General features: G+C 38.0%; 1 protein-coding gene across 5 annotated transcripts in view; it reads left to right on the top strand.

Moving 5' to 3' along the window:
- LOC117234677 (KN motif and ankyrin repeat domain-containing protein 2) overlaps window positions 1-27,989 on the top strand; it is a 67,167-nt gene that overhangs the window by 32,824 nt on the left and 6,354 nt on the right. For 2 of the 5 annotated variants that reach the window (XM_033496119.1, XM_033496120.1), the window contains exons 2-6: window positions 7,380-7,487; window positions 10,466-10,665; window positions 11,324-11,552; window positions 26,839-26,957; window positions 27,055-27,135. In XM_033496119.1, coding sequence (XP_033352010.1) covers window positions 7,442-7,487; window positions 10,466-10,665; window positions 11,324-11,552; window positions 26,839-26,957; window positions 27,055-27,135 — 675 coding nt within the window. In that variant the 5' untranslated portion in view covers window positions 7,380-7,441. Of the gene's footprint in view, window positions 1-1,192; window positions 1,352-2,067; window positions 2,211-7,379; window positions 7,488-10,465; window positions 10,666-11,323; window positions 11,553-19,748; window positions 19,946-26,838; window positions 26,958-27,054; window positions 27,136-27,989 lie in introns of those variants that run through there. The other 3 variants (XM_033496123.1, XM_033496122.1, XM_033496124.1) reach the window with 3 other exon arrangements.

Genomic DNA, 27,989 nt, shown 5'->3' with positions numbered 1-27,989 from the left:
ACACGACACATTTATATTTATAGTATAGTACATGTTACATTATCGCACAAGACATTGTGAAATTTCATTAGCAGCGTTTTTCAACCAGTGAATTTAAAAGCAATTTGAAAATGTATACAAAAGCTACGAGATGTTCGTTGCAAATATATTTATTGTTAGTGAAAAATTATTACGCAGTGTAAATAGTAGTATTGCACGCGTGATTAATGATAAATATGCCCACTGAATGTCCAAGTTTATTCGTCTAATGGATAAATTGATCGTGTAAATATTTTTGTGATCTGTGTGAAATGTATATTTGCACAAAATATCTTCTACAGGGTGGTTGGTAACTGGTGGTACAAGCGAGAAGGGGATGATTCTACGCGAAAAAAGAAGTCGAAAAACTAGAATAAAAATTTTTCGTTCGAGGCTTTGTTTTCGAGAAAATCGACTTTGAATTTTCGCTCGGTACGCGTCCACTTTGCCACGCCTCGTTATAACGGATCTCACTGTAGATCGTTGTCTCGATGGAAAAAAAGAAATTTGTATTCTATATTTTCGACTTCTTTTTTCGCGTAGAATCACCCCCTTTCCGCTTGTACCACCAGTTACCAACCACCCTGTATAGTACGTGTTACATTACCACACAAGACATTGTGAAATTTCATTAGCAACGTTTTTCAACCAGTGAATTTGAAAGCAATTTGAAAATGCATACAAAAGCTACGAGATGTTCGTTGCAAATATATTTATTGTTAGTGAAAAATTATTATGCAGTGTAAATAGTAGCCTTGCACGCGTGATTAATGATATATATGCCCACTGAATGTCCAAGTTTATTCGTCTAATGGATAAATTGACCGTGTAAATATTTTTGTGATCTGTGTGAAATGTATATTGTCCTAAAAATGTCCTCTATATTTATATTTTCGGATCGGTTTCAAAATTTATCGATGTAATCACGATGATAGTATCTTATTGCATTGCTAGTTCAAAATGGTTTACATAATACGCATAATATATTCATGGAAGGTTTCTATAACCGTTCGAATACTTTTCTTAGCCACTGTACGTGAGTTGCTTGTCAGTTCGTAATATCGTCGTTGATTCGATCGTTTCGATGAACAGAGTCGTATACCTTGTGTCTTCTTGTAGTTTGTGGTGTACAGTCGAAAGTTAAATCATTAAGAAGTTTCGTGTGACGCTGAAGATGCGAGTACACTGTTTGTTGGCCTTGGAATATTTACCAGAAGATAGTCCAGAGATGTTCGATAACGAGGATTAAACGTCGTGTCTTGTAACGTCTTTGAACCGAGTGTACAGAATATTGAAATATGTGTTAGCTTTGATGGTTTAGCACTAACGAGCGGTAAGTTAATGTTATATGGGTCAATGTCGTATTTACGTGCTTGCGGTTAATAGAATTTGCCTGTTAATCTTTTGCGCGACGAATAACATTTTAAGAAACATCCAAAAGTTGCTTATTCTTTCTTTTACCATTAATTAATCGAGTAGATGATTCCAAGGTAAAAGAAAGAAGAATATAGCGAGAAATAAATAATAATTTTCTATTGAAAATAATGAAAAAAAAATCGATATTCCCAATTATAAGTTTTCATACGTTTTAAAGCAGAGAATTCGTAATCCGACGTCATGCTCTTTTTTTTTCCTCTCTTTTAATTCTTTGGTGATCTCCGTGCGTTTTCAAATTTGAAATTAATCACACACGGAATTAATGAAATAATAATCCATTGAAAAAGCTAAATATTTTAATTTAATGAAGATATTTTATTTAAAAAAATACTTTCGTGCAATAAATCCTATATAATAAATATTTTCTCGAGTTGCTAATACAAATCTATAGAATTATCGATTTTATAATTGCGTAGACCTTTGCGTACTTACGTACATCACGTTTCTACACAATTCCGTTCGATCATCGATGATGACTAATAAATACGACATATCGATCACAACAACAACTGCGTACGATCATATACCGTGTACGGATCTTTATTGACGAAATTATCAACGCTATAAAGATAAACGTGGTAAAGCGTCAGCTAGTCAGAGCAAAAGCAATCAGTCGTCGATGAATCGACGTTGCACACGCACGTCGTTGTCGTTGCTTGAATTTCAATGCTTACTACTTTCAAAGGATTCGAGTGAAAGAGTTTGGCTTTCTATCCACGCCGCCGAAATTCAACACGAGCCGTCCTAACACCATGGTAAATATTTACAGACTATTTCCATTTATCAGCTACCGCTTATAAACAACGTTTTACATGGTGTACCTTCTTAGATAACGATTGCCGTCGTGTCGCTTTATAATAACGTCACAGAAACGAATGACAGCATATGAATATTTAAACGAACGAATGAATACTTAAAAAAAAATGTATTAACATACCGTCGGTCCATCTCATAACCGTAGACATTTTATTACTTCGTAACTCGACAAATTATTGTTTATCGTTTGCTAATCGTATCGTGCAATACGTATCTTTTTACATTCAGATTAATTTGTCAATTTTTTAACGGAAAACACCGGACAATAAAAATTGCGAGATATTGTTACCGCTCGCTTTGATTCATTCGAATATCGCGAATTCATTTTTCGTCGACGAGAAAAAGCGAAATTTCGCTAGTACGTATCGGCAGAGTCTTAAATTTAATATTCTTATCTTGGTAAAGATGAACGTATCCGTTCGAAGGTTCCAAGGTAACGTCTCGTTGCATCAACCTCCATACGTAATGAGCCGCAAGTTTCCATTTCGCGTGGACATCGATTCGAAGAAGTAACCCTCATTCGTGAGAGGAATACCGGTCTCATCTAAGAAAATCGACAGACTTTTCCTTCGAGAAAACTCGTTTGTCCCCTTACCTCGTTCGAAAAAATTGATCGGAAGGGTCGGAAGATATATGATAAATGTAAACGAGGACTTGGGAAGAATACGATAAGCCGCGTTGCCTGTTTTTTAACAGCCAAACGGTTTTAAAATTCTACACGGCGTTCGTCAAATTTTTCCGAAATTCTATTCTTTTATTTTCTTCAAAATAAAAAAGAAATTGTCTTAATGCTCGAATGTACAAAACATCGAAGAAATTAAAATATTCTTTGCCTTGATAATTGTACGTATCTCTGGCTTGCCAAATTTCGTCGATATATCAGGTATTTTTAAAAAAGCTGCATCTTCCAACCCAACAGATCGTTTCGATTTTCAATGGTGCCGTATGAAAATACAAGTTTAATCATAGAGTAACGCCAAAACCAGAAAACCGATAAAGACGTACTCATCGTGTTTTCCTTCCGCGATATTCGAACATTTACTCCTTTAACTCGCGATTATTCGATTAATACCGATTAGTTTGAAGCGAAGAGGACGTTAGGCGGCTCATTAAAGATCAACGAACTGTCGTGACTTCGTCGCTCGAGGAAAGGAGGAAATGCGTTGTTACGTGTTCGCCGTAAGGTCCCTTATTCCGTCCGGCCCTACGACCTCAAGCAGATCGCGACGTGAATCCTAATTACTTCGGGGAATGATTCCTTGGTAAATGTATCACGTAGTACGGGGCGAAGTTTCCAGGCCAAGGATTAAAAAGGGCCTAGAGAATTTCGTGGCAGCCCTCTGGCTATGCGAAATCACTTTCCAACATAATTTCCAAACTAATTTCCGAATTACCCTCTTAGGTGAAATTGATTATTCCGACTGTAATAGGGAAATCACTCCTATCTTCGAGACATATCTAGACAAAGATACGACGAATTACTCCGTAACACGAATTTCCACCTGATATAATGAAGAAAATTACCGCAGTAGTCGCGTATCGACACGACCCGTTTAGTTTGCATCTAACGAAAACACGGCTTCTCTATCTGCTGCTACAGCACGAAACGTATTTATCCGCGGTACATCTAAATATATTCGCAGCGAAAATCAGCCTGTATTATGTAGTCATCGGGTGAATTCTTGGAGACGCGAAAGCCAGGCAAATCATCCGCTAAGAATCTTCACCGGAAACGATAGTAAAAATATCCGCGCGAAACTGGACGAAGCTGAGCGTGGAACAATTAAAGTTGGCGAAGTCGGGGAGAAGCCAGGAGGACGTGTTGCCGTCAGACCAGAAATCCGGCATACGGAATTAGCCCCGCGGTACGGGACATCGTAGATATCGCGCTTAAAGCTCTCGCATTGCTATGGCGTTACGAGCCTTCGTGTTAACGTTTCTATCCCTTTAAGACTGGCACAGACGAGCAATTGGACGTCGTTGTGATTTCGTATCGGTGATAGAGATTTCATAGGATTATGTTTCTAACGATTCAACGCGTATCAAAGCGCGTAATATCGCTATTACCTTGCGATTTTGTCGCAGCCTTGTAACGATGGCATTGTGCAATTCGGCTGGGTTGTATTTTTAATAATTCGATACACACGAATTTGTGATATCGCTATGGACAATATAGAGACCCGATGCAGACCGATAACGCGTTTTTCTCTCCACTTTGCGTTGCAGTTTTACAGCGATGACGTTGCACGATTCGGCGATATTATACTCTTAATAATCCAGCGCACATAAATTTGTAATACCGTTGTTGACAATGTAAGACTCGATGTCGACGAGCAATACAATTTCGTAGATCGGTTCGTGAAAAATATAAACTTGTCAAAATGTACAGCGTCGCCGTTACGAAATCACAGCGACGTTTCAGTCGCCTGCATTGATCCTAATATCCGGTTTAGATTACCAATTCAATTGCTGCGATTTCGCATCAACAACGCTGACCAATTCAACGGAATCATAGTTTTAATAATACAATGCGTCGCGCCGTTACGAAAAATCTGATAAAATCATCGCTTAATAAACATGACAATCAGCTTTATCACTCGAACAGCACATCTACCTTTTTTGAGAAAATCTGATTTTCCTACCTCCCAAGTTGTAAACTTTACGGTGCAGACCTCATTAAGAAGCTAATTAATGCTCTAAGTACTCGATGGGTTCGCTCTAAAGTAAACATCTGATATCAATCAGCAACATCGGAAGATATGCCCCCACCAAGATACACAATTACAAGGTTGGAAGAAATAGATTCCCATCCCGTAAAAATCATGGTAAGAAGGAAAACCACGGGACGGAGAGGTAGTATATCAGGACCAGGCGAAACTTCTTCGAGCAGTCTTAAAACAGTCTTCATCAGAGCGTCATACTCCTCGTGTTATTTTATTATTCGCGTTATGTTATACAGGGTGGTTGGTAACTGGTGGTACAAGCGGGAAGGGGATGATTCTATGCAAAAAAAGAAGTCGAAAATATAGAATACAAATTTTTCGTTCGAGGCTTTGTTTTCGAGAAAATCGACTTTGAATTTTCGTTCGGTACGCGTGCACTTTATCGCGTCTCGTTGTAACGGATCTCACTGTAGATCGTTGTCTCGATTGACGTATTTTTTTTATTCTGTAAATTTTTATTGTATATTTTTTATTCTATATTTTCGACTTCTTTTTTCTCTCACTGTAGATCGTTGTCTCGATTGACGTATTTTTTTTATTCTATAAATTTTTATTGTATATTTTTTATTCTATATTTTCGACTTCTTTTTTCGCGTAGAATCACCCCCTTTCCGCTTGTACCACCGGTTACCAACCACCCTGTATATTACTCGACATCTTTAATCTACCTTTACTTTGAGCGTTAATAGCGTTCACAGTTCGCGATATCAACTGATCGGTTGCTGACTGATCGTCACCTAGTTGAGGATTCGCAACAATTTCTACCGTACAGATATAAATGTAATCATTTGATAATTTTGATAAGAAAAAAAATTGGCATTTTAAGAGTTTCCTAATTTTTTTAAATTAGGCTTTTCAGTCAAAAAATTGGACAAAATTCCCAAATATGTAATACCATGTTTACAGTATCTCAGATTTTTTAAAATAATCTTTCATTGGATACGACAAATAAATCAAGCATAAACTGTAAATCACGCGTTTAGGTCGATAACTGTTCTAATAATAGGAATAGGGAGGTAAACGTTTGTCGAAATGATTTTTCTGGGAAGCTCTTTCGATTGACGTATCACAAATTTAATTTGGTTCCAGGACGCTTTTATCGCGGTTATTCGGTTACGACCTTCCACGGTTTCATTGTTGTTAAATTGCATCGTGCTATGCGTTTCGACAGATTTATGTTTCTACGTCCCCAGCGCAGACGAACGATGCGATATCGTTGGAATTTTACAGCGGTGACTCTGCAGTTTGGCAAATTCGTACTCCAATTAACACAGTGTATATTAACATGGAATTTCATTGTTAGAGATGAAGCTATCATATCGCACAGTGCCTCCACTGCGAAATCACAACAACGTTGTAACACACTGCACTAATCTTTATCTTTCCAATTGCATATTTTATATCCTTCTAATATGAACCAAAAACTTCTAATTTTTATATATCACGTTGGAAATCGTGTTGAAAATCTTTTCTTTCCCATTTATTCTTTCCATTGCCAAAAATGATAGATCAATTTATCGATAAAAATGAAAAACAGCAGCAAACAGAATATTTTCTTATACAAAAGTTAAAATCAGAACGCAATGAAACGATTTATAACAGTAATTTTTGTAAGCAGAATTGTTCGATTTTGCATACTCGTAATTAAATCTTGTCGCGTTGAAGTGGCGAAAAACTGAAAATTTTAGAAACAAATTTCTCTGAGACTCTTTAGCTTTAAACTTTATATTTCCAATCATAACTCTTACATTTTCCATAATAACAAATTCAGAAACATATATCGAAGGTATAAGCTTGCTTGCGTTAGTTCGATCGCATAATCAGATCGTTGAAACACGGCAACCGTATCGCTGTCGCTCATCCGTATCGAACCTTATCGCGATTCATCCCATTCGCGATTTTTCTTTGTATCGTCAATTATAACCGACAGTCTGAAATTCCACGAAACTAATTTATTTGCCGCGCACGCTGCATGGAATTCCATAGCGCATTTTATTAAAAACGAAGATTTCGCTGGTGTAGAATCGGCGAAAGAAAGGTCGCAGATCTTCAGGGTTGAATTTCCACGTTTAACGCGATTCTGACGATAGATAACAGAGAATGTACAACGAACGCCTAATGAAATTACGCGTTTCTGAGAATCTTTTGTTCGTAGAATAATACTAGCGCCGCTCTCTAATAAATCTAGTCGGATAAATGTAATAAACGTATTTCTCTGAAATATTCCTCTCTTTAAATTACGACATATTTTCCGAATTAATTTCCTTCCGTTTGTTACGCGCGTTGTCGTCATGCGTGTTACTACACGATAGAAATTTATAATATATAGCAAATTTATAATACGAAAAAGAGAGACTAACGAAGGTCTTTTTTTTCTATTTTCAGGGTGGTGAGGATGTTTTCCTGTGATTGGTGGTGAAACACAGTAACACTGATCGTGTAGAAAAATGGCTTTGACCGTTGTAACCTCGGCCCGCGTTTTCAACGGAAACGGTAAGTCGCATTAACATACAACGACATTGCAATAATTTTATCGATAATTAAAACACGATTAAATATCGCAAGCAGTAGTGTACTTTGAATATTTTATATATCTTTTCAAATTATATGGATTATATGTAATTATTTTTGCATCTATGTGTTTCCCATGAATAAATGAATACAAATCCGCGGACTATCGATAATGATATGCATTAGCCATGTCGAATATAATTCGTACGATTTAAATTGAATATCGAAAAACCCTTTATTTCGATTGCGAAAGATTATACAATTTGTTATTAATTTATTATATAATATTCGATTTACATCTTTGATCTGCATTTTCAACGAAAACGTGTAAGTAACATTACATAAGTGATATTAACAGATAATAATGTTAGTGATAACGATATACTCTGCTGATAATCCAAATTTTGTGTCTAGCTGAAAATATTTGAGTTGTAGAAAAATAGCACAAAGAAAACATTATAAAGTTTCCCGTCTTATCGGATAAAACAACTTGTTGTTTTCGTTGCATCGCGTCGTTATAAATAAACACAATAAAACTTTGGAAACGTGGTAGCGCTCCTCTAACCGAGGAAACTTTCTCAACAAACTACAAACGATCCGACTAATGAAGCAGCCGGATTCTCCCTGAACTCTAAATTGAAATTTCATGCGAATCTCCGCCACCATTTCCTTTATACAGTTTACTGCAGTTCATGATCAGCTTGATCCTTTAATTACCCAAAAAAGTATCGCGTACATAAATAAAATAAACAAATAAAAGACGACAATGTACGAAGATCGCTAATGAAAAATGTGATAAATCACAATTTCTCGTCTGGTGCGAAAGAATAATTTTTGATATCGTGTCAATCAAGTCCACGCTAGAACTATCTTTTCGTTTGTTTTTGAGAATAAATATGTCTTGTACATTTAAAGTTAATTGACAAATTAATTAATCGATTTAAACGAATACTATCGTTAGATCGTGCATTTCTTATCTATTTTTAATTGACCTTAAGTCTGTTCCTTTCTTCCATTACTTCGTATTATAATTCTTCCCTTAAATGACCAAAAGACGTACACTAAAATCAGAAAGTCAAGAAAAATATGTTTATCGCGGTTATCTTTTCTACGATCTTTAAATACAGCGGTAGAACTTCATTGAGTCATTGCCACGTATACGTTGCGATAGCATGAACGGACCAATATGACACGTAAATGGGATCCCCACGTTGTCGCGGCTAACGAACTTTGCCAGATTATTATTACCGTGGCTTTGGATGATCGCCAATGGTTACAACATATTTCGGTTTACGCTTCGCATCGGTCATTACCCTCGAACAATCAGCCTCTCGAGATAAAACACAATCGAATCTAATTTCCAAAGATAGATCCTTTCTATCGAACTCATCAAACAAAGACGAGATCATTTTCTTTTCGAATATCATTAGGAGGGTCGAACTTTCTCCATATCCGCTTCTTCAAATAAGATACCACCGAACCTAACTTCGAAAGATAATTTTCCTTCGATTTTCTGTTCGATCTATTCGAAGCAGGATAGGGTCATTTTCTTTTCGAGTATCTTGAAGAAGATTGATGTTGCTGTGATACAAATGTGTACGTGATACAGTGTGTAATTGGGACTTTGGTTATGGGTTTAATCAGAGTCATTGATGAAAGAACTGTTACCATTGTCCGCTTCTTGAAATAAATACTACCGAACCTAACTTCGAAAGATATTTTTCCTTCGATTTTCTGTTCGATCTATTCGAAGCAGGATAGGGTCATTTTATTTTCGAGTATCTTGAAGAAGATTGATATTGCTCTAAATTACTATTATAACTTAATATTCGGTGCAGTCGAGGATTCGGTTGGTGAATCCTCTACGAAAGATACTGATAAAAAATGTGTACGTGATACTGTGAATACTTTGGTTATGGATTTATCAGAATCATCGATGAAAAAACTGTTACCATTGAAATAAAATACCACCGTGTATTTTTCCTTCGTTTTCTGTTCGATCTATTGAAGAGGATAAGGTCATTGGTTATGGGTTTAATCAGAATCATCGATGAAAAAACTGTTACCATTGTCCGCTTCTTGAAATAAAATATCACCGAACCTAACTTCGAAAGATATTTTTCCTTCGATTTTCTGTTCGATCTATTCGAAGCAGGATAGGGTCATTTTCTTTTCGAGTATCTTGAAGAAGATTGATGTTGCTCTAAATTACTATTATAACACATTAATATTCGGTGCAGTCGAGGATTCGGTTGGTGAATCCTCTACGAAAGATGCTTCGATAAAAAATGTGTACGTGATACAGTATGTAATTGGGACTTTGGTTATGGGTTTAATCAGAATCATCGATGAAAAAACTGTTACCATTGTCCATGCTCTGCTTGATTCGGGAAATTGAAATACGTAATTACTCCACGGATTTTATATGAATTCCATTTTAATCTTCTAACGCACAATCTTTCTTTCCATTTTATGGAGTCGATCAAATTCTTATACAAAAGTAACGTACAAACAAAAATACATTTTCTATTTGGTAATACGAGTAATGAAATATTTTAATATACAAAAAATACATAAAATGCACGAAACACGCAGAAATATATAAAATGTACCGTGTATGATATATTCCAGAATATTTGACGAGTGAATCAGATTTCTACCTGGAAATGCTTCCATTTCTTTCGGTTAATTACGTTCATAAAAATATGAATTTGCATCAACATACGCAATACGTATTCACGTACACATACGATATATCGTATTAAATTCATAAAGATCGATAGCTAAAGTAACTATCTGAAGTAAATGTGATTTATACCTGTATATGTCACCAACACGTGTAGCATGTGCGCTAAGTGGTTAACATAAATGTTTTATGTGTCGTTTGATTTAAGTGTTAGATAAAAACTTTTATCGAATAGATAATGATATTTTTTATACTTGTTCCCGGTATACTTCAGTGGGGACGCAGGCCTACGTTTCCGGTTCGACAGGCTCGAAGTGTCTTTGCTGCCCTTACGGCTACCACATCGACCTGGACTTCGTGCGATATTGCGAGGCGGTTGCAGCAGGAAGTGCCGGCGACAGGTCTAGCATCGAAAGACGAAAGAAAAGAGAACGTCGAAGGCAATGTCAGTCGATGGAGGTTCTCCTGGGTCTGGTAATTGATCGCTTCATTCCATAATTAAACTGCTGCTAGATCCAAATTGTGAATCTAGGACGCTCCATTTCGAACGTCAATCGTTGAACGGTTTAAATCAAATGGACTTTCGTTCCGTGATAATAGAATCCTTTTTAATCTTCCTTTTCTTCATTTTATATCTCAATGTAATATCACGCGAATCACCTTATATCGATCCATTTAAAAACCAAGATTCTGTTAACGTAATATCTCTGAATATGTAAATTCCCATTACACTTACAATGAATGGAAAGGAATGTGAAGAATTCGCGCAATAGCTTTTCGTTATTATTTCCTCGGTACAGTTTTATGAAATTTAAAGAGATCGAGGTATTTTATATCTTTACGATAAGGCGTATCTTTTTGATTATAGGAATTCTTTCCATATCTTTGATTCGCGTAATAATATAACGTATCGACTGTACTATGTAGATTTTGTGTAACTCGACAACGATTTATTTCCCTACTTTAAATGTTGCATTTACGTAACTTCCACGCGTTATTTCACTGCTTGATCCTCAATGGGTTAGGTCGAACGAAGGTCCAACGATGCTCACCTCGAGGTAAAAAATGAAAGACAAGCATAATAAACAGAAGGAAGATGGTTTCGTAAATTGTTTGATATTTTTAATCTTAGGTGAGTCCAGCCCTCGTCGGAATAGAGGCGGAATTACCGAAAATACCACAGGAACCTGCTACAACGAATGGCGTGACGACTCTGCCGAGGTCGAACCACGATAAGCAAGAGTGCACGCAAGTATCAACGGCTCTCGACCTCAGCGACGTGGTGGGCGATTTCGAGGCGACCTTGAAACGTTCGTCCAAATCCACCAAGACTTTCGATAAAGAGGATCGCACAGAAAACGGTCAGACATATTTATCTTTCGTTTCTATTCGATCGTTTCGTCCCATTTATCGAGTCGTAATTGCGGTTTCGATAAAGGCAGCCTGTATTTGTAATAAAATACAGTTTGAATCGTAACTTTGCTTGGAAATTCCTCAAATTGTATGTTATCGAATACGGATTACGCGTAACATACGATAGAACTTGATTGCCTGAAACGATCATGATATTTGCCATACCGATAATCATCTAATTTTATTGTCGTACGAACGAAAATCGCTTATATCGAATCGCTCTATGAACGTTAATATCAAGTAGAAACTTTGAAATAGAAATGCGTTGAAATAATGTGTCATCGATGTGACAAATACTTCCAATTCCGTACGTTTCCTAAAATTGTAGAATCTGAGTAGAGAAAAATATCGAGTCGATCCTTGGAATTCTCTTTCGCAGCCGCGATGTTAAAAACATAGAATTCGATAATATAAGTTGGTCGAAAAAGATCACAGATAAAACGTAGCGCTAACGCAACGTTGGTTCTTAATGAGTTAATTAATGTGCCGATATAATCGAGATTCCCGGGTTCTATTTCGATATCACACGGTCACGTAGATATCTCGCAAAAAAATCACAAGACAAGAATTGTTCGTTTAATTTTTCTTCCTTCCATTCGCTCGCAATTGGCGTCTCGTGAACTGCAGCCTGATTACGTAGACTTTCTTTGGAATTATTTTCCATGTCGTAACAGAGGCGTCTTTCTGTCGAACGATACAAAAAGGAGGAACCGTACGATGCAACCGATCGCAGCCAATATCAATCGCAGCGGTGAAGAAACGAAGGGGCAAGAAAAAAAGAGAGAAAGAAGGGAATAGATCCGATAATTTCACGCACATTTGATTTCCTCGCGCTGAATCCTTTCGGCCATCTTTGGATTCTCCATGGCCCAATGACCTGATACACAATGATGCCGTGCAAAGAGAAATGCTTCCTTCGCTTTAGAGTCACTGTTTCGCTGAAATGCTTCGTACAACGGTTAAATAAATGCACAGGTCTCGCTAATGAGTTGCTTTCCGTCGTAATCGCCTCGAGGTGGTTTCTCGCCGCGAAATGCATACGCTTGTAACGTGGGGGCTCGAGCAGAGAGACGAGTAGAAACCAGCGAGGAAAAGAAAGAGAGGAACGAAATAAAAAGCAGAAGTGAATCGCGCGTAGCAGGAAAATGAATCTTGGAACTGGCTGACGTTTCCTACGAAACGAAACGTATTCGCGATCGAACAAGTGGCAGGTGGAAACTATAACGCAACAACTCATCGTGTAATTACGGTTGACGAGGAATGCATACGAGCTGTATGAAAATTTCTCTTCGCAATTTCACGTCTGCGCTTTCGTACGTACTCTGTTGCTTCGAAAGAATTCGGACGCTCGTTCGTTTTTGACGAGATGTAATTTAATCTTCGAATCGCCGGTCAAAATTTTCTATCGATAGATCATGATTGCATTCTGTATCAGTATGCTGTTTTTATGGCATGGAGAAATTGACTTGAAGAGCATCGATAGATAATTATCGATGTCCCGCAGAAGCGAGATAAATCAAAAAAGTGATTCAAAATTACGAAAAAAAGAAAAGATGTATAACAACCTCCTAGGAAAGAGTATCTGATCTCTAAGATAAAGTTCACGTACGAAAGATATTTCTGGACTCGTAACAACGTATAATTTAAGCGTATAAATAGAATGTAGTATTTCGCGATTCTGTCAAATGATAAGGATCTTATTTAATCGCGAGTTACTCGTTCATTTACACATTTTACAAATTGTTACAAATCGACTAAAGTACATACGTATATGATATATGGAAACCAATCAGCGGTAATGTATTTCGTCGTATCAAAAATTCTTTATTGCAGAATGTTTCAATGGTTTTCAAGCGATTTAACGAGTGATCTATTTTACTATCCGTTTAACGGGCCCGTCATAGAAGGCAATCAGTTAAACAGGTGAATACAATTTTCTCCTCTCAATTAAGACCTTCACAGTGCGGGCGATTCACGATCGAAAATCGAATAATTGCCCCGTCAATTGGATTCCTCTCGGAGAACGGTTTACCTGCTAATGCTTCTATGATTTGAACTACTTTTTCTGTATACATGGTGGCTTAAAGGAAAGAACCAATCTATGGTAGTCTATATTTGCCATAGTTTAAAAAGTTTGAATTTAATTTAGATAGAAATAAAAGATACAATTCCATTGCACGCTTGCTTTTCAATTTTTCGTCCCAAATTTATCTAGAACGCAATTGAAACACCGAAATCTGAGACATTGAATGTTGTTGCGTAAGTTGCTAATCGTCGAACGCAATTGAAACACCGAAATCTGAGACATTGAGTTGTTGCATAAGTTGTATCCGTCAGAATACATTTGTAACATCCATCTACGTGGATATTATATATTTTTTATAAAAATCTTCAGATTTATCTTCGGGTTTATTATAAAGGAGACTTCTTGTTTTCTACGACCTCAAAATTATTTAATCTTTTCTTTCAAAATTGTTTTTTAATGTTTTGAAAGGATAAAAATCAGTTGCCACCAAAGTCGAAAAACTTTCTATATACCTAATATAATAATTCCATTGCACGCTTGCTCCTCAATTTTTCGTCCCAAATTTATCTAGAACGCAATTGAAACACCGAAATCTGAGACATTGAGTTGTTGCGTAAGTTGTATCCGTCAGAACACATTTGTAACATCCATCTACGTGGATATTATATATTTTTTATAAAAATCTTCAGATTTATCTTCGGGTTTATTATAAAGGAGACTTCTTGTTTTCTACGACCTCAAAATTATTTAATCTTTTCTTTAAAAATTGTTTTGTAGTGTTTTCAAAGGATAAAAATCAGTTGCCACCAAAGTCATCGCACTTGCGAAAAACTTTCTGTATACCTAATATAAAAATACATATCTTATTCTTATCTTTCATAGCAACTTACATAGCAATATTATAGTTTTATTCTATAGCTTACCTGTACGAACAAAAATCGAGGAGAATTTATACAGCAACCTAAGACGAATATTCCTAGTGGCGCCTACAATACATTCAATAGGAGGCACACAAACGACTGCACAACTTCTTTCGTTCGCGTACACCTTGTACGTTAAAACTCATTAAAGATGAAAGATCGCCATCAAGGATAACTTCTTCGGTCCTCGGTTCGTCGTCCTCGTGAACGCTTCGCCTCGACTTGGTACGGTTTTCACTTTCGCTGAAACAAAGCGGCTCAGCTTTTTACTGATGACACGGTTGACGGTTCGGTTGACGAAATACGACGATCGTGTCATTTTCTCACGAGACCGCAAACTCAATCCCAAGACGTGGCTGCACGCTCGTCTGCAGGAAGATTCTCACGTTTCGCAACCTGGGTCGCACTTGCTCCCGTTTCCTGTCTTATCGGTCGTCAGACAATAGAAGCTTCTTGAACCGGGAACACGCGTCCTACCGACGAGAACGACGCTGTTTCCTCTCTTTGATGCCACTCTCTGATAAATTGGACTTCTTCGGTGCAGAGTATGAAACCTAACAATGGGAACTGAATAAATACAGAATTATATAGCGTAGAAGGTAATGCGTTTGAGGGAATAGGAACACGAGATCAGTTGCGAACAGGATCCGTGTTTTACGTAAGACAAATTAACAGATTTTAAGAGATTTTAGGAGAATCGGCACTCGTTCGTGTGCGTTCTTCTCGGTGTTCTTCAAGGAAATTTCTACGCTACATACAACGGGGCAATTTTAAAATTCGAATTACAATAAACTGTGCTTCTCTTTCGATCTTCTCAAACGTATTCTTGATTATTCTTGATTGTAATTTTGTATGTTCGAAGTAAACTATGCATACCTTTTGCAATTATCTCAGCCGTCGGGTGACATAAAAATCAAAAAACCAAGAAAGACAGACTCGTACGTTTCTCCCACGTACGCTTCTCTTATTTATATATTCGCATTTTTAACTCGTTCGCTTGTTATCGTACCATTATGTATACTTCTTCTTGCTATACCATTCTACGAATAATCATTAATCTATACGGTAATCTAAGATCGTACGATCTAATCGCTTTCTAATTTTCAAATCAAAGTGGCAAAACATAATCAACTACCGCTTCTATCCCTCGAAGCAAGCAAAATTCCGGTTACAGAGGCCTAAGCTAATAATTCGATCGAGAAGCGAATAAAACGCGGCACCGGTCCGACCGCACCGTTAAGTAATCGCGAGAAACGGTTGTTCGATACAATTCCCGTGTTTCCGTGACGAGTAAATCGCGAATGGTTCACGCGGCCGTTGATCGCCGGGCTGACTGGTAAATCGCGGTTTAAAGATAGTCCCGGTGGCTTCTTCGGCAGAGTCGGCGCTCGAACGCCGCCGGAACGCGTCAGCGAAGTCGTCGGTGCGTGGCTGGAACCACCTGCTTCCGGTGCTCGTGGCATCGCGTCAGTTGCACCGTCGCTTCAACGGCACCTGTGTTACAACCCCGTGGCAATAACGTTCGAAGTTCCGTCCTCTTTCAACCAAACTAATTCCAAGTTCCTCATCCGGGCCGATTTCCCTGACAAAAGTAGGATCTGCACGCCAGCGGATAGGAATGCGAAAAGATTATGCACCGAACTGTCGTTCTCTGTTCTTAGCTTGGCTCTCTTTCTCTTTTCTACGCTTCCTTTTGCATTTCGTATCTCGTTTCATGATTTTCTTTTCTCCTCTTGGTTAGGAGGGAGTTATTCTTAGCTTCTTTTTCTCTCTTTCTGTCTAGTTTTTTTTCTCCCCTCGTTTTCTATGCTTCCTTTTGCGTTTCGTATCCTGTTTCATGATCCTCCTTTTTCCTCTTGGTTAGGATGCAGCTATTCTTAAAAGAGTTGATTCTATTAGGAGAGATATTACGCGAGAGGTTCCTTTTATGCTGTTTTATCGATCAGCATCGGAGGTTTCTGCGATTCAATATCGAGATTGCTTTCCATCGATTCTTCCTACATTGGAAATTGAATTATCTGCCTATCATCTTACTACATTTTTTTTTTTCAAACAAGCTCAGGAACTTTTTATTCGCCAGTTTTACGAAAACAGGGAACGAATACGCGATTTACTCTCGTTATGTTCTTCAAGGCTGTTTCAAACCAATTGTACGTTTCTTTTGTCTCGAAAAAGTTTCCTCAGCTTGAAACAAATACGAAAGAATCGTCGTTGATGTCGGTGGTTTTTCATTTCGATTTTACGACAAAGATTCTTTCAAAACGACAGACATTTCTGTATCTTCCTACATAAGAGCAATATCGGCACATTAGCATTCGGAAATTATTGGGATAAATTCACGAATCGTTATTTACGTCCTCTCGGAACATTAAATATCTATTTATTTATTTGTTAAAACGTGAGCAAGATTAAGATATAGAAATAGCAAATATTTGTCGGAGCTAAATTAAAAAATTCCTAAAAATGTACATTGTTCAAAATGTACACGTTGAAAAATTGTCTCGTGTAAAGAGATTAGGATTTTCTGGAGAAACAGAACAAACCCATTACTCTAATGGAGCGTAACTTTCTCTCGACGTTGGTAACAGGATTCTCAAAGCAGCCGAACTTTTCGCGAAAGTGCATCAAATCGGACTGACACGCTTCATTAGGAACTTGAACGCAGCCGTAAAACTCGTAAAATAATGTAATTTGTTTCAGAAACGACTCGTTGGTCGGTGAAAAAAAAAACTCGTTCCGAAAATTACGTTCCACTCGTACGTTATATCGCAGAGTGTTCCGCGATCGAACATCAACGTGTGCACGCGTACAATTTAACGAAAGCGTCGGCATACCGGTCGACGATCATCCAGACTTTATTAAAGCGTTAACAATAGCAACCGCTTGGCGAGGATGCTTAGAAAGTAGAAAAAAAAAAGGACAGGCGAAGATTCCGTGATTCTCGTAATTTCGCTTTTGCGTGACGTGTTGAAATCGCGCGTGTATCTTATAGATGTTAGATAGTGGCTAATCGAATCTCACAAGGAACAGAGAGCAGCATCCTGATTAACTTGTTGCTCTACTATTTCCTTTCATGACTATTACTTTTCCATATGATAAAATCAGCCACTTAATCGTTTGAAATTCTTTCTTTCCTGTTGAAAATAGAAACGCTTTGCGTCGTTTGGAAGATAGATCTGTCGCAATACGATCATCGCGTACGTACAAAGTGGTAATTTGTAATTTTCATAAACTGGAAATTAAAAGCTTCGTTTTTAAGTATAACTCGTATTCCTCGCTATCGTACCAGAATTTTCGCCTTAAACGCGACTGAAAGTTCCAAACCAGAAAGATACATGTGTCACGAGTGGTTTGATACCGTATCAACGGTAGCATTCGTCAAATTTTCCAGTCGAAAGCAAACAATCCAAACGCGTCAGTCGTTCGCGAAAAAGGGACACGATATTGCGAAAGACGTTTTACCGGTACGAAAATACCACGTTGGTAAATGTGTGACACGAATTCGCTAGAGGCCGCGATTCCACGTCCGAAAATACACGTGGTTTAATATCGAAAAAGCGTTTCTGGCAACGCAACGGACGAAGAAACGTCTGTGGTAGAAGATGGAAACACGATGGACTTCTCCATTGGAAACATCGGTACGCGAGACATCACTGTGCGAAACATCGGTGCGCGAATGCGGTGGCACTCCATTTAACTCGATTTGGAAGGTATGACGTGACTTCATCGAGAACGCTAAACCATTTTGGTGCAACCTTGTCAGAGCAAGGTGGTCGCATATGGCGGCGTGCACCTGTCAGCGACCTAAACGTACGTACGAGCAACTGTCGCAACTGTTCTTCGTGAGGACGAGCTGTAAAACCGGCGGCATTTAAAAAAAAGTGGCAACACGATCGATGGGCCCACGACGATTGGGACAACGATCAGGCAACCAGGAAACGCGTGGCGCGTGAAAGCGATGGTCGAGCGAAAATGCCGATCGATGGTCGGCCGACTAAACGTTCGAACGCGCCCGAGGTCGTTTAAAATGTTGTTCACGCGCGTAAACGCGATGCTTTTGATTCGACGATTGCACCAGCGGGTTCGTTTATACGGCACCATACACGATTTAATGCATCGCGGTTAAACTAGATTATTCGACCACCTCGAGCCTGCTATTTTTGTACTTCAAAGAGATAGACTCGCGAGAAGCTTTGCGCTTTGATAAACATTATGACGATGCAGTATTACGAAATTGCAAAACCAGAGTATTACCGAGAATTGGAACGATAATACGACGTTTTACGCTTACAAAACGTACGAAGCTTGAAAGATTTTGCGAAGCTAATTATTAATCTGTTTGGTGGATTGTATCTTACGAAATTAGAAGTTAATAGTAAAAACAGATTTTCATCGATTTCATTTACGTCAAATATGATATAATTTATTTGTACAAGAGAAACGAAAGAAAATATACGAAAGAAGATAAGAGATAAGGAGAAAGGGAAAATAAGTGAAAATAAGAAGGAAAAAAGAAGAAACTTAATTGTCAAATTAAATTGTACTGAAACAATCACGAAAATATAGCAAAATATCTAGCCAATGTCTTCCCGATGTCCGCGAATCGTTGTTGCCAAAACGAAGCTTCGTAAGCAGACAGTTTAGACGAATTAGAGAGGGTGAAGCATTATTTCCACGGCGATTAAGAAATCGACGAGCATGCATGCACCACGCATACACGCTCGTCAGTCAGTGTACCGTCGCTACGGGCAAAGAACAGGAGAAGAGGCACATTTCCCCTCTCCATTCACCTCATCGCGAGTAGTCAGAGTCCTGGTTGGCTATAGCCCAGAGTTCGGCGTCACAGTCAAACGCAAACAGTGGCCGCGGCAAAACAGTGGCACGAATGCTGGAAAAACCAACGACAGAAACCCCGGACACGGCATGCGATCCATGGGGATCCAAATCGAAGAGAATCGGCTGCTCTGATTATCAGGGCAATTCGATTATCGCGCGATTCTCAGCCGGATTCATTGCGTCACTGCACGATCGATCGATCGATGCGACAACGAACGAACGAAACAACGACTAAGCACCGGACAACGAACGATGCAACCGCTTTAAATCATCATGTTCGGTTTTCCACTGACTGATAATCGAGAGAAAGTTTACGAGTTTCCACGAAGTCATCAGCAATTCGTGTGATCTAGAGTGCGTATCGAATCTTAGAGGAACATCTTGTTACCGGGATTTGGATGAATAATTAATTGGTTTTTACACCTGTGGACAAGTGTTTCGTTTCGATAGTTTGGTTCTCGCGGATCGAATAGCGGTCGAGACATTGGCAAAATGGGGGTGAAGAATTTTATTATGAAAAGGATACCCTTCTGCAAGATGAAGGCGAAGAGGAAATACCGTGAGCCTATTTTTTCTTACTTTCCTGCTTTTTCACATTTTGTCGAGCGGTACGAGTAGGTCGCGATCGACGATGCTAAGGAATTACGACGAAACGTTTATTTAGTTAAATATATATATATATATATTTCTTTTAATATTTATCTATTTTACACGATGATCATATGGAAAAATTTCATATTGCATATATTTGAAATTTCAACGATAGATAGTGGCGAACAATACACAAGTCTCCGCGTCTGTTTTTCTTCGCGATATCTACGAAACGTTACGATAACAAATTCTTACGTCATATCGATTTTTCTCATCATATATTTGCGTGAATTATCGTCTACTGTTTGCATATCGTTTCGCATACTCGTACAGCTCGAATCTAACCGCTACTTAGACTAGACTTTTCCTACCAGAGACGCGCGTGTTTCAACGTCAACAGCAATTAAAAGATACTTTATCTGAAGGCTAAAACAAACGAAGAATTCATTATCATCGCGATAGGAGAATCGTGCTACCGCGTGTTTGGCCACTTTGACCCTAGAAATTCGTATCTGTACGTTTTCTCGCCTCCCCTCCAGAAAGAAAGAGGAAGAAACGAAACGTCCGGCAGTAATCGAATGGAAAGTGGAAGAAATTTTAATGGATACGATCTTTCGTTGGCTAGCAGTTCGTTTAATTAGAGTGTTTGACATGGAATCAAATTATATAGGAATCGCGGATATATCGGAAATTATTCAGAGGCAACCGTTCCTTTGCTTTTTCCTTTTTTACCCAATCATTTCGAGGATCTTTTCGATTCCTTCGAATTTAAGATCGTCGTAAATTTATCGTCGATAAATATCGTTCATTTGGAGTTGAATTCGACGAGCTAATACCATCGGTTAGAATTTATCATCTGTCACTTATAGATTAACGATCATATTAAGAAAGAGGAGATTCGATATAAACCACGTGAATTCAATGTTACCACAATGTCGCAATAAGAATATCAAAATCTTAGATATTATTGATCAATATTATCGATAAATAGCCAGAATATTCGTTTAATTTTCTCATATGCGGGAAAAGGTATCACGAAAACTACCGGAGACATAAGATTATCGTTGCAGACATCTTCTGTTCCATCCAAACAATTTTTCGATAAACAAATTCTTTAGAAAGATCCCTGTAACAGTTTCATACCAAGTATATTTAAATTCTAAATTCCTATAGTCTCATAAATAACGAAACTAGTTAATCGTTAGGAAAATGCATTGAATAATATGAAAATTTAATGTTTTGATTAAATACACGACATTACGAAGAAACTACTTATATTCTCTTAAAAATTCGTATGGGAAAGAAAAATGTTTTGCTCGTTTATTGCTACAAATCCTTCAATTTTTGAACAGGAAGAAGAAAGGGAAAATGAAGGGAAGAAATGTCGAGGACCAGTCGAGTGCTCCTTTTTAATTTGACTTTCACGACCGATGACGGTTGTTTCTTTTTTGTTTTTTTTTTCTTAAAGGAATATGTACTTGTTTCTAATCCACATGTACAACGTACGCGAGAAACCAGCACAGTTTCATCCATATAAAGCGCAACGTAACGATTACGCGCCATTATTTACATGGCTGGATCGTTCGTGCATCCTTCGCGTTGTCACGGCTCGCGTGAGGACCGTGTCGAGTCCTTTTAAGGATATTCAATAGCGCTAGAAGGCTGCGTAAAGCTCCTCACTTCCTGAACAAATTTTTCGTCAACGTAGATGTTACATGCCCTGTCAGTTTCTAAAGTTGCTGAGATATCAAATTATAATTGGGAAATTCTTTGATGGAACTGCAAGAACTTAACTTCTTAACGAAGATTGATTTTCACGGTGATCGCTAGTATATTTTTCATTAACCTAGATTTGTATAGCTTTTAATATAATTGCTAGTATGTCCCAATTGGTCTCAGTGATGTCAGTAATGTTACGTATATATATTTTATAATAGCAAAAATAATATATAATTATGTTATATATATCGTATAATAATCCAGCAATCGTTTTAAAAATGACCTCTTAAATATTCGGGTTATATGGTTGCATCGGTCTACGAACAGATAAATAAATGGTCATATTTGTGAAATTTTTGATATTTTGAAATGCTAGCGTAACGGTGTTTTTTTAAAGAAAATAAACGTTTTATATGTATATAACCGATTCAGGGGAAAAAATAACAGTACAAGGGATAAAGTGAAAAAGAGCAATATAAAAAGCAACTTTCAGTTGGAAGAATCGAAGGATTTGAAAAATCTGTATGTTCTTTTTCCAAATAATATTCGTTCAGCCAACGCGTTAAAGTAAACTCGGTAAAAATAACGGAAAGAAGTTTCAAAGGTAAAAATTGATTCTAGAATCTCCTGTGATTTGAAGAGTAAGCTGTTAGAAAGCCGATTTAAATCTATGAATTTTATAGCGAGCAACAGGATCGATCGATAACGGCCAAGTTTCTTCGTTCCGCGTGCTGCAGGTGCACCTTTGGGTGCAGAATTTATTTCTAACTGTTCTCATACGAACGACTGCTTGGGTAATAAACTCGTGTTGATCTTATAACAGTCGAATTTACGAGCTATTTTATTTCGTTATAAGGGAAATTGAAAAATATCATCTTATAAAGGGAAACGCAAAGGAACAAGATGAATAAACATCTTCGATACTTTCATCTTGTTGATAAATGGCAGATCGATCCGATCTTAAAGCGTACCCTTTGTACATCGTGTTGGTTGTCTCAATGAGCCTGCGAGCCTTCGATACTTGTTAATTCTGTATCCTCAAAAAGGTCAACGAGGTAGTCCTAGATTCCTCGAGAGTCTCAATAGCGAAGCTTTAAAAGCAGACATCGAACGTCCATTGCTTAAACGACTTAAACAACCGATTAATCCGAACGAAGAAGTAATCTGTCACAAAATTTATGCTTTCATCCAGTTAGCTGAAACAACTTTAAACCCCCTTCTTCGTATTCAAATTAAATTCCACTAACTTGACTTCGAGTCCTTTTACTTAAATTTAAATAACTTGACTAATCCGTTTAAGGATTAACGAGATCCAACGGAAGCCGGATTATTACGATCACGAGTCTCGAATATTTTACTTTACCCCTGCTTTACCCCTTTCTGGTATTTATGCAACTTTATATTTCCATGAACGTAGCTAAGAAATTAGAATTTAAAAACAGCGAGATAGTTGCTTTGCCCTGTAATCCTTAAATTTTCCATAAATGCATAAAAATCCACAACTTAGGTGTAACTAAAGTTGCTTGACAAATAAAACCGTTTAACAAAATAATTACACGAAATAAGAACAGATATAGCTTGAAAAGCGATCACGCAGTATGCAAAATTGACCGATCGTTCGCCGTCCAAGAATCAAAGTTTTATGGCCTTTTCTCTTCTATTCTGTCAATCCGCTTACTCGGCGCTTATTCTCAAATAAAATATGCATACTTCGATGCCTGACCGATTTCATGACTTGGTTATATAGCTTGCGTCGACTGTAACGAAGGGAAAAAGTGGCACACGATGGATGAACGTTGTTCTGCGAGAGCGCGTGACGCGATTCGCGTGCGGCAAACCCCTTGGCATTAGGCCGAGCCTGAGACACGTGTGTCACGATATCGTCAAACGCATTCGAAATGCCGCGTCTGGCGCGTTTCTTTATTGTCCAAGCTCGTTTCCATGCAGCCACGCGGTCCGTTACGCAACAATCAATTAAAAGAAAAATTGAACGACAGCGCAGGTGAACACCGCTGCCGCAGTGCTTGCGTAACGTACGCTGTTTCTCCGTCTGTTTCGAGTGGAGAACCGTATTGTTACGAACGAGGGGTGTACGCGGAAAATTAGATTGCTGTTCCCTCGGACTTCACATGCAGATAACGCGTAATCCCATTTTTTAGAAATGGAGACATCAATTAAAATTTCATAACGTGTTAGAATTCATCGTTCGTTTCGTTTTAATTAAATACTGTTACGAGCAATATATTTTTACGATCGAAATAAAAGACCAGATACTCTATAATTTAAATGGCAAAATTACGGATCTCCTTTTAATCGAATCGTGTTAATCCGCGAACGAGTCAGTACCAAACGATTTAATCGACATTTATTTATTCAATAGTATTCTGCATAAAATATCTTGCAATTTTTAAGTCATCGTAACTGCGAATGACAACTGCACGCAGTGACTAGTACGGACGTTTAAACGACCGTGGACGTGAATAACACAAGGTCGATGACCTTTTGTAGTCGTTAGATGATCTTGAATATCGATTGCATGATCTCGGTGAACCCATTTGACCTCCAAATGCGTTTCGACGATATAATCTCAATGACCCCACTTAGCTCTCAAATAACCTAGAACTCTGACAATATGATCTCAATCATCTTTTAGAATTTTCTGATCACCTCAAGCGCTAATGACTTCGACAAATGCGTTTATCTATGCAAGTATCTTCTGTTCGTTACCCTAATGTTTTCATGGTCGAACGACGTGTTTACGCAATTCTTCAAAAGATATTTTATATCTATGTAAAATCTTGTGCACATGAAAAAAGTAATTTCCACGGCTGTCCAATTTTTCCATCGCGATATTTCTACGCCTTCAACGAAACAGGTGTCCCATTAACCTATTCGTGTGCGTATTACGTGACGCATTCTGCGTAACTACGGTAATTAAACATCGCGCTAAAAGCTATCGCTATGTTGCACAGTGTCCAATATTTTTCGCCGCGCTATAAGAACTTTCTTATACCTTTTGCAAGCAACATGTACATTCGTACGCATTTTCTATTTAATCGATACAATTTCATCAGCTGAGATATTTACTTTTCTCTTCTCTTCTCTTCTCTGATGAATCGGTTACACGACTTCGCTATCTGTATCGAAACGTATACCGGGGGAATTTGGATATTCAAGGAAGACATTATCGCAACGAAATGATCCTACTGTCCATTTTATTACTTGTATCATCTTATACGTCGAGTTGTAATACTGGTGGATACAGAACCCATAGCAAAATAAAAGAAAACATCAAACCAACAGAACGCAACTCTGACACCGCGTAACACAGGTGTAAAATTGTAAATATGGTAAATATTCGTAAATATTGTAAACACTTGTAAATAACCCTATTTGACACTCCCCCCCCCCCCCCCCCCCCCCCCCCCCCCCCCCCCCCCCCCCCCCCTCAAAGTCACACAGCACCCAAAAAGCAAGCTACCGAAGCGTCCTGTTCTGCAACCTAGTTTTCAGGACAGAAAAAACAAAGACAAAATCACACAGAAGCTCCGCTCCCCCAGCGGCTTAAACCTAATAATCATATTAAACACGAAAAATGTAAAGCACCGACACACATCATAACATGGCTACGTCGTACCGTCGCGTATCGGTACTTTTGCCAAAAACATCACTACAAAAATTCACCGTTTATTGTGAACACCAAAAGGTATTTAAAAAACTTGTATCTTGGGCTTAATAAACATAAAAAAAAAAAAAAATACGTCGAGTTGTACGTTACTATTATACATCGTATTGCACATACTACACGTGCGATTCGTATCGTATATTTGGATAATATCAATAATAATATCAATCAAATATTCATTCGCTCGTTAATTTAATCGCATGAAGTATTTGTTTGTATTGAGGGCGGCATACTTGCGTTCGTTATCAATAACGAAATGTTTTACTTCATAAAGTTTCGTAGAATTATTTGAATAATTAAATTAAGGAGAGAACGATCAAACCGATTTCAACGGATATATTGAGAAAACCTTCGGCTAAAATAACGTACACTCTCATCGGAGCAAAAATCGAACAATTCTGTTTTCATTAAGCAGCAATTTTTCCGAATGTCGCGTGTAATACGTGTTTCCTTTTTCTAATAAAGCAGAAAAATTCTGCTCGCTTTAATAAAGAACAAAGCGCGATATGAAGGTCTGACTTCATTACATAGAATTGTGTTTTAATACGAATTTCTGTGGCATTCGCGAGTAGACATTCTTATAATTAGAATCATTCCGTCGGCTGCCAGTTGAAATTAAATTCAGGATTGAATCCACCAACTTTAATTACATATCGTTCACGTGCGATTCATTGAAATATGTACCTGAACGCGCGTGAGTTTTTTTTAATATTTCCTGGTTCCGTGCAAAATGTCAAAAGCAAGATCCTTAGTCGTTAAAAGGTACAATACGCACGCGATAGTAGCGGCACGTACATTACATTTTCCGTATATACTCCACGATTGTAAGATAAATTGAAGAGCTCGTAACAAAAATAACCCTTGTCCGTGTTTGTCTCTTCCCAAAGAAACAAGATACTTGGCATACTTTCGACAAAATACTTGCCATATTGTACACGTGATCGTTGTAGACCGTAGTTACACCGTAGATGAAATGTATCTAATTAAATCAGCAATTTAAATCAGAAGTTATGGAACCTTGATAAAGACAATTTTCGTTGAAGTGGTCACCGCTTCTAAGAAAACTCTACATCTGGTCTTTTTTAGTTTTCTCAAGCACCGAAGCCATCGACAGCTTGCAGACAAAAGACTGCGACGAGGACAGACCATAAACAGTAGACAAACGACGTTGGCTTGGGGGTTTTCAGTTATTGGGTAACACAGCTAGCGTGCGGATCTGGACCAGCTCAAATTGTATTCTTACTTATAATTACACTTCTATTTAAATATATTTTCTGCCTTACAATTTATCCACCAGGTTTCTCCGTTTACACGTCGAATAACCTCGACAATTTTAGATCCTTTTAATTTTCATCCGATGATAAACGAGCACATGGACTAGTTTTCGCTATGTCGATGCCGAAATATCAGGAATAAGAAATAAATTATGGAAATAAATAATAAAAATATTTCTCTAGATGGAACGAACACGGCCACACCAGCGCAGAACAACGCGCAAACGGAACACGCCGGGGGTGATTTTGACAACGCGAGCGTCGGAAGCGGAAATTCGAATCTCAGCACCGGCGCGCTACAGGTAGGAGCAACAAGTAAACAAAATCGAACTCGTACACTTGACGACGTCTACGACGGTAAAATCGTATTACTCTGAACGCAAACTTGTGTATTTGTAGAACATCAGAGAACAAATGGCGGCGTCGTTGGAACGGATGCGAGAGTTGGAGGAACAGGTCAAGGCAATTCCCATGTTACAGGTAAACAGAATAATTTTCATTTCAATCTGAACCGTTTTCCTTACTGTAAATCTCGTGAATCGCGTTTGTCCTTCTTTCGATAACGTAATCGTGTTCGAATCCCTACGGGAGGAGAGTCGTCCTTTTAATTATCGTAAACTCGTGACTCAACAACGTAATGAACTTTGAAGAAGGAAAGATAATAACTTCGCACGGAGACTTTCGTTGTTCGTTGAACCGACACTCGAGAAATTCACATTTCGTTTAGCGTGTTTTTCTCGACGTTCGTTATAACACGAGTTAATTTCTTTCTTTTCATCGCGATACTTTCGTCAAGGAAATGTAATTACGTGTCGCAAAGTAAATGCTGACTGTTGCAGTGGCACGTTCCGTGCCTCGCGTTTATCGGTAACACAAAACGATTATTCGGAAGCAAAGTTTTCATACAGTAAACATTGAAAAAAAAATGTATCACCGTAACGTCAAAACTAAATTCGTCGATTTAATTTCAATTCCAAGGACAATTCGTGTGGAACTAACCTTCTCTTCGCGATCGATCAAACGATCTATCTTCTTCTCTGTCTATGCGATAAAAATAACTTGTTACAGGATCCCTTACGTTTGAATCATTTGACTTTCTAAATTCACCAAACGACTTCGATACATTCTTAAATTTCCAAATTTAAGGATCTTTAAAAATTCACCAAACATTGAACATCTGGACTTTTAAATTCACAGATTTCGAGATCTTGAAAAAATTCCTCAAATCTTTAAATCTTAAAATTTCCAACTTCCAAAGAGTCCGATTTATTAAACCCTGAGAATCTTTTGTATCTTGGAAAATTCGCCGAACCTTAGACACCTAAACGCCTCTA

This window comes from Bombus vosnesenskii, unplaced genomic scaffold (assembly GCF_011952255.1).
Source record: "Bombus vosnesenskii isolate JDL3184/JDL3185 unplaced genomic scaffold, Bvos_JDL3184-5_v1.1 scf7180000013308, whole genome shotgun sequence".
NCBI lineage: Eukaryota > Metazoa > Arthropoda > Insecta > Hymenoptera > Apidae > Bombus > Bombus vosnesenskii.
Note: the sequence above shows the minus strand (reverse complement) of the source record. Positions and strands in the feature narration are given on the sequence as shown.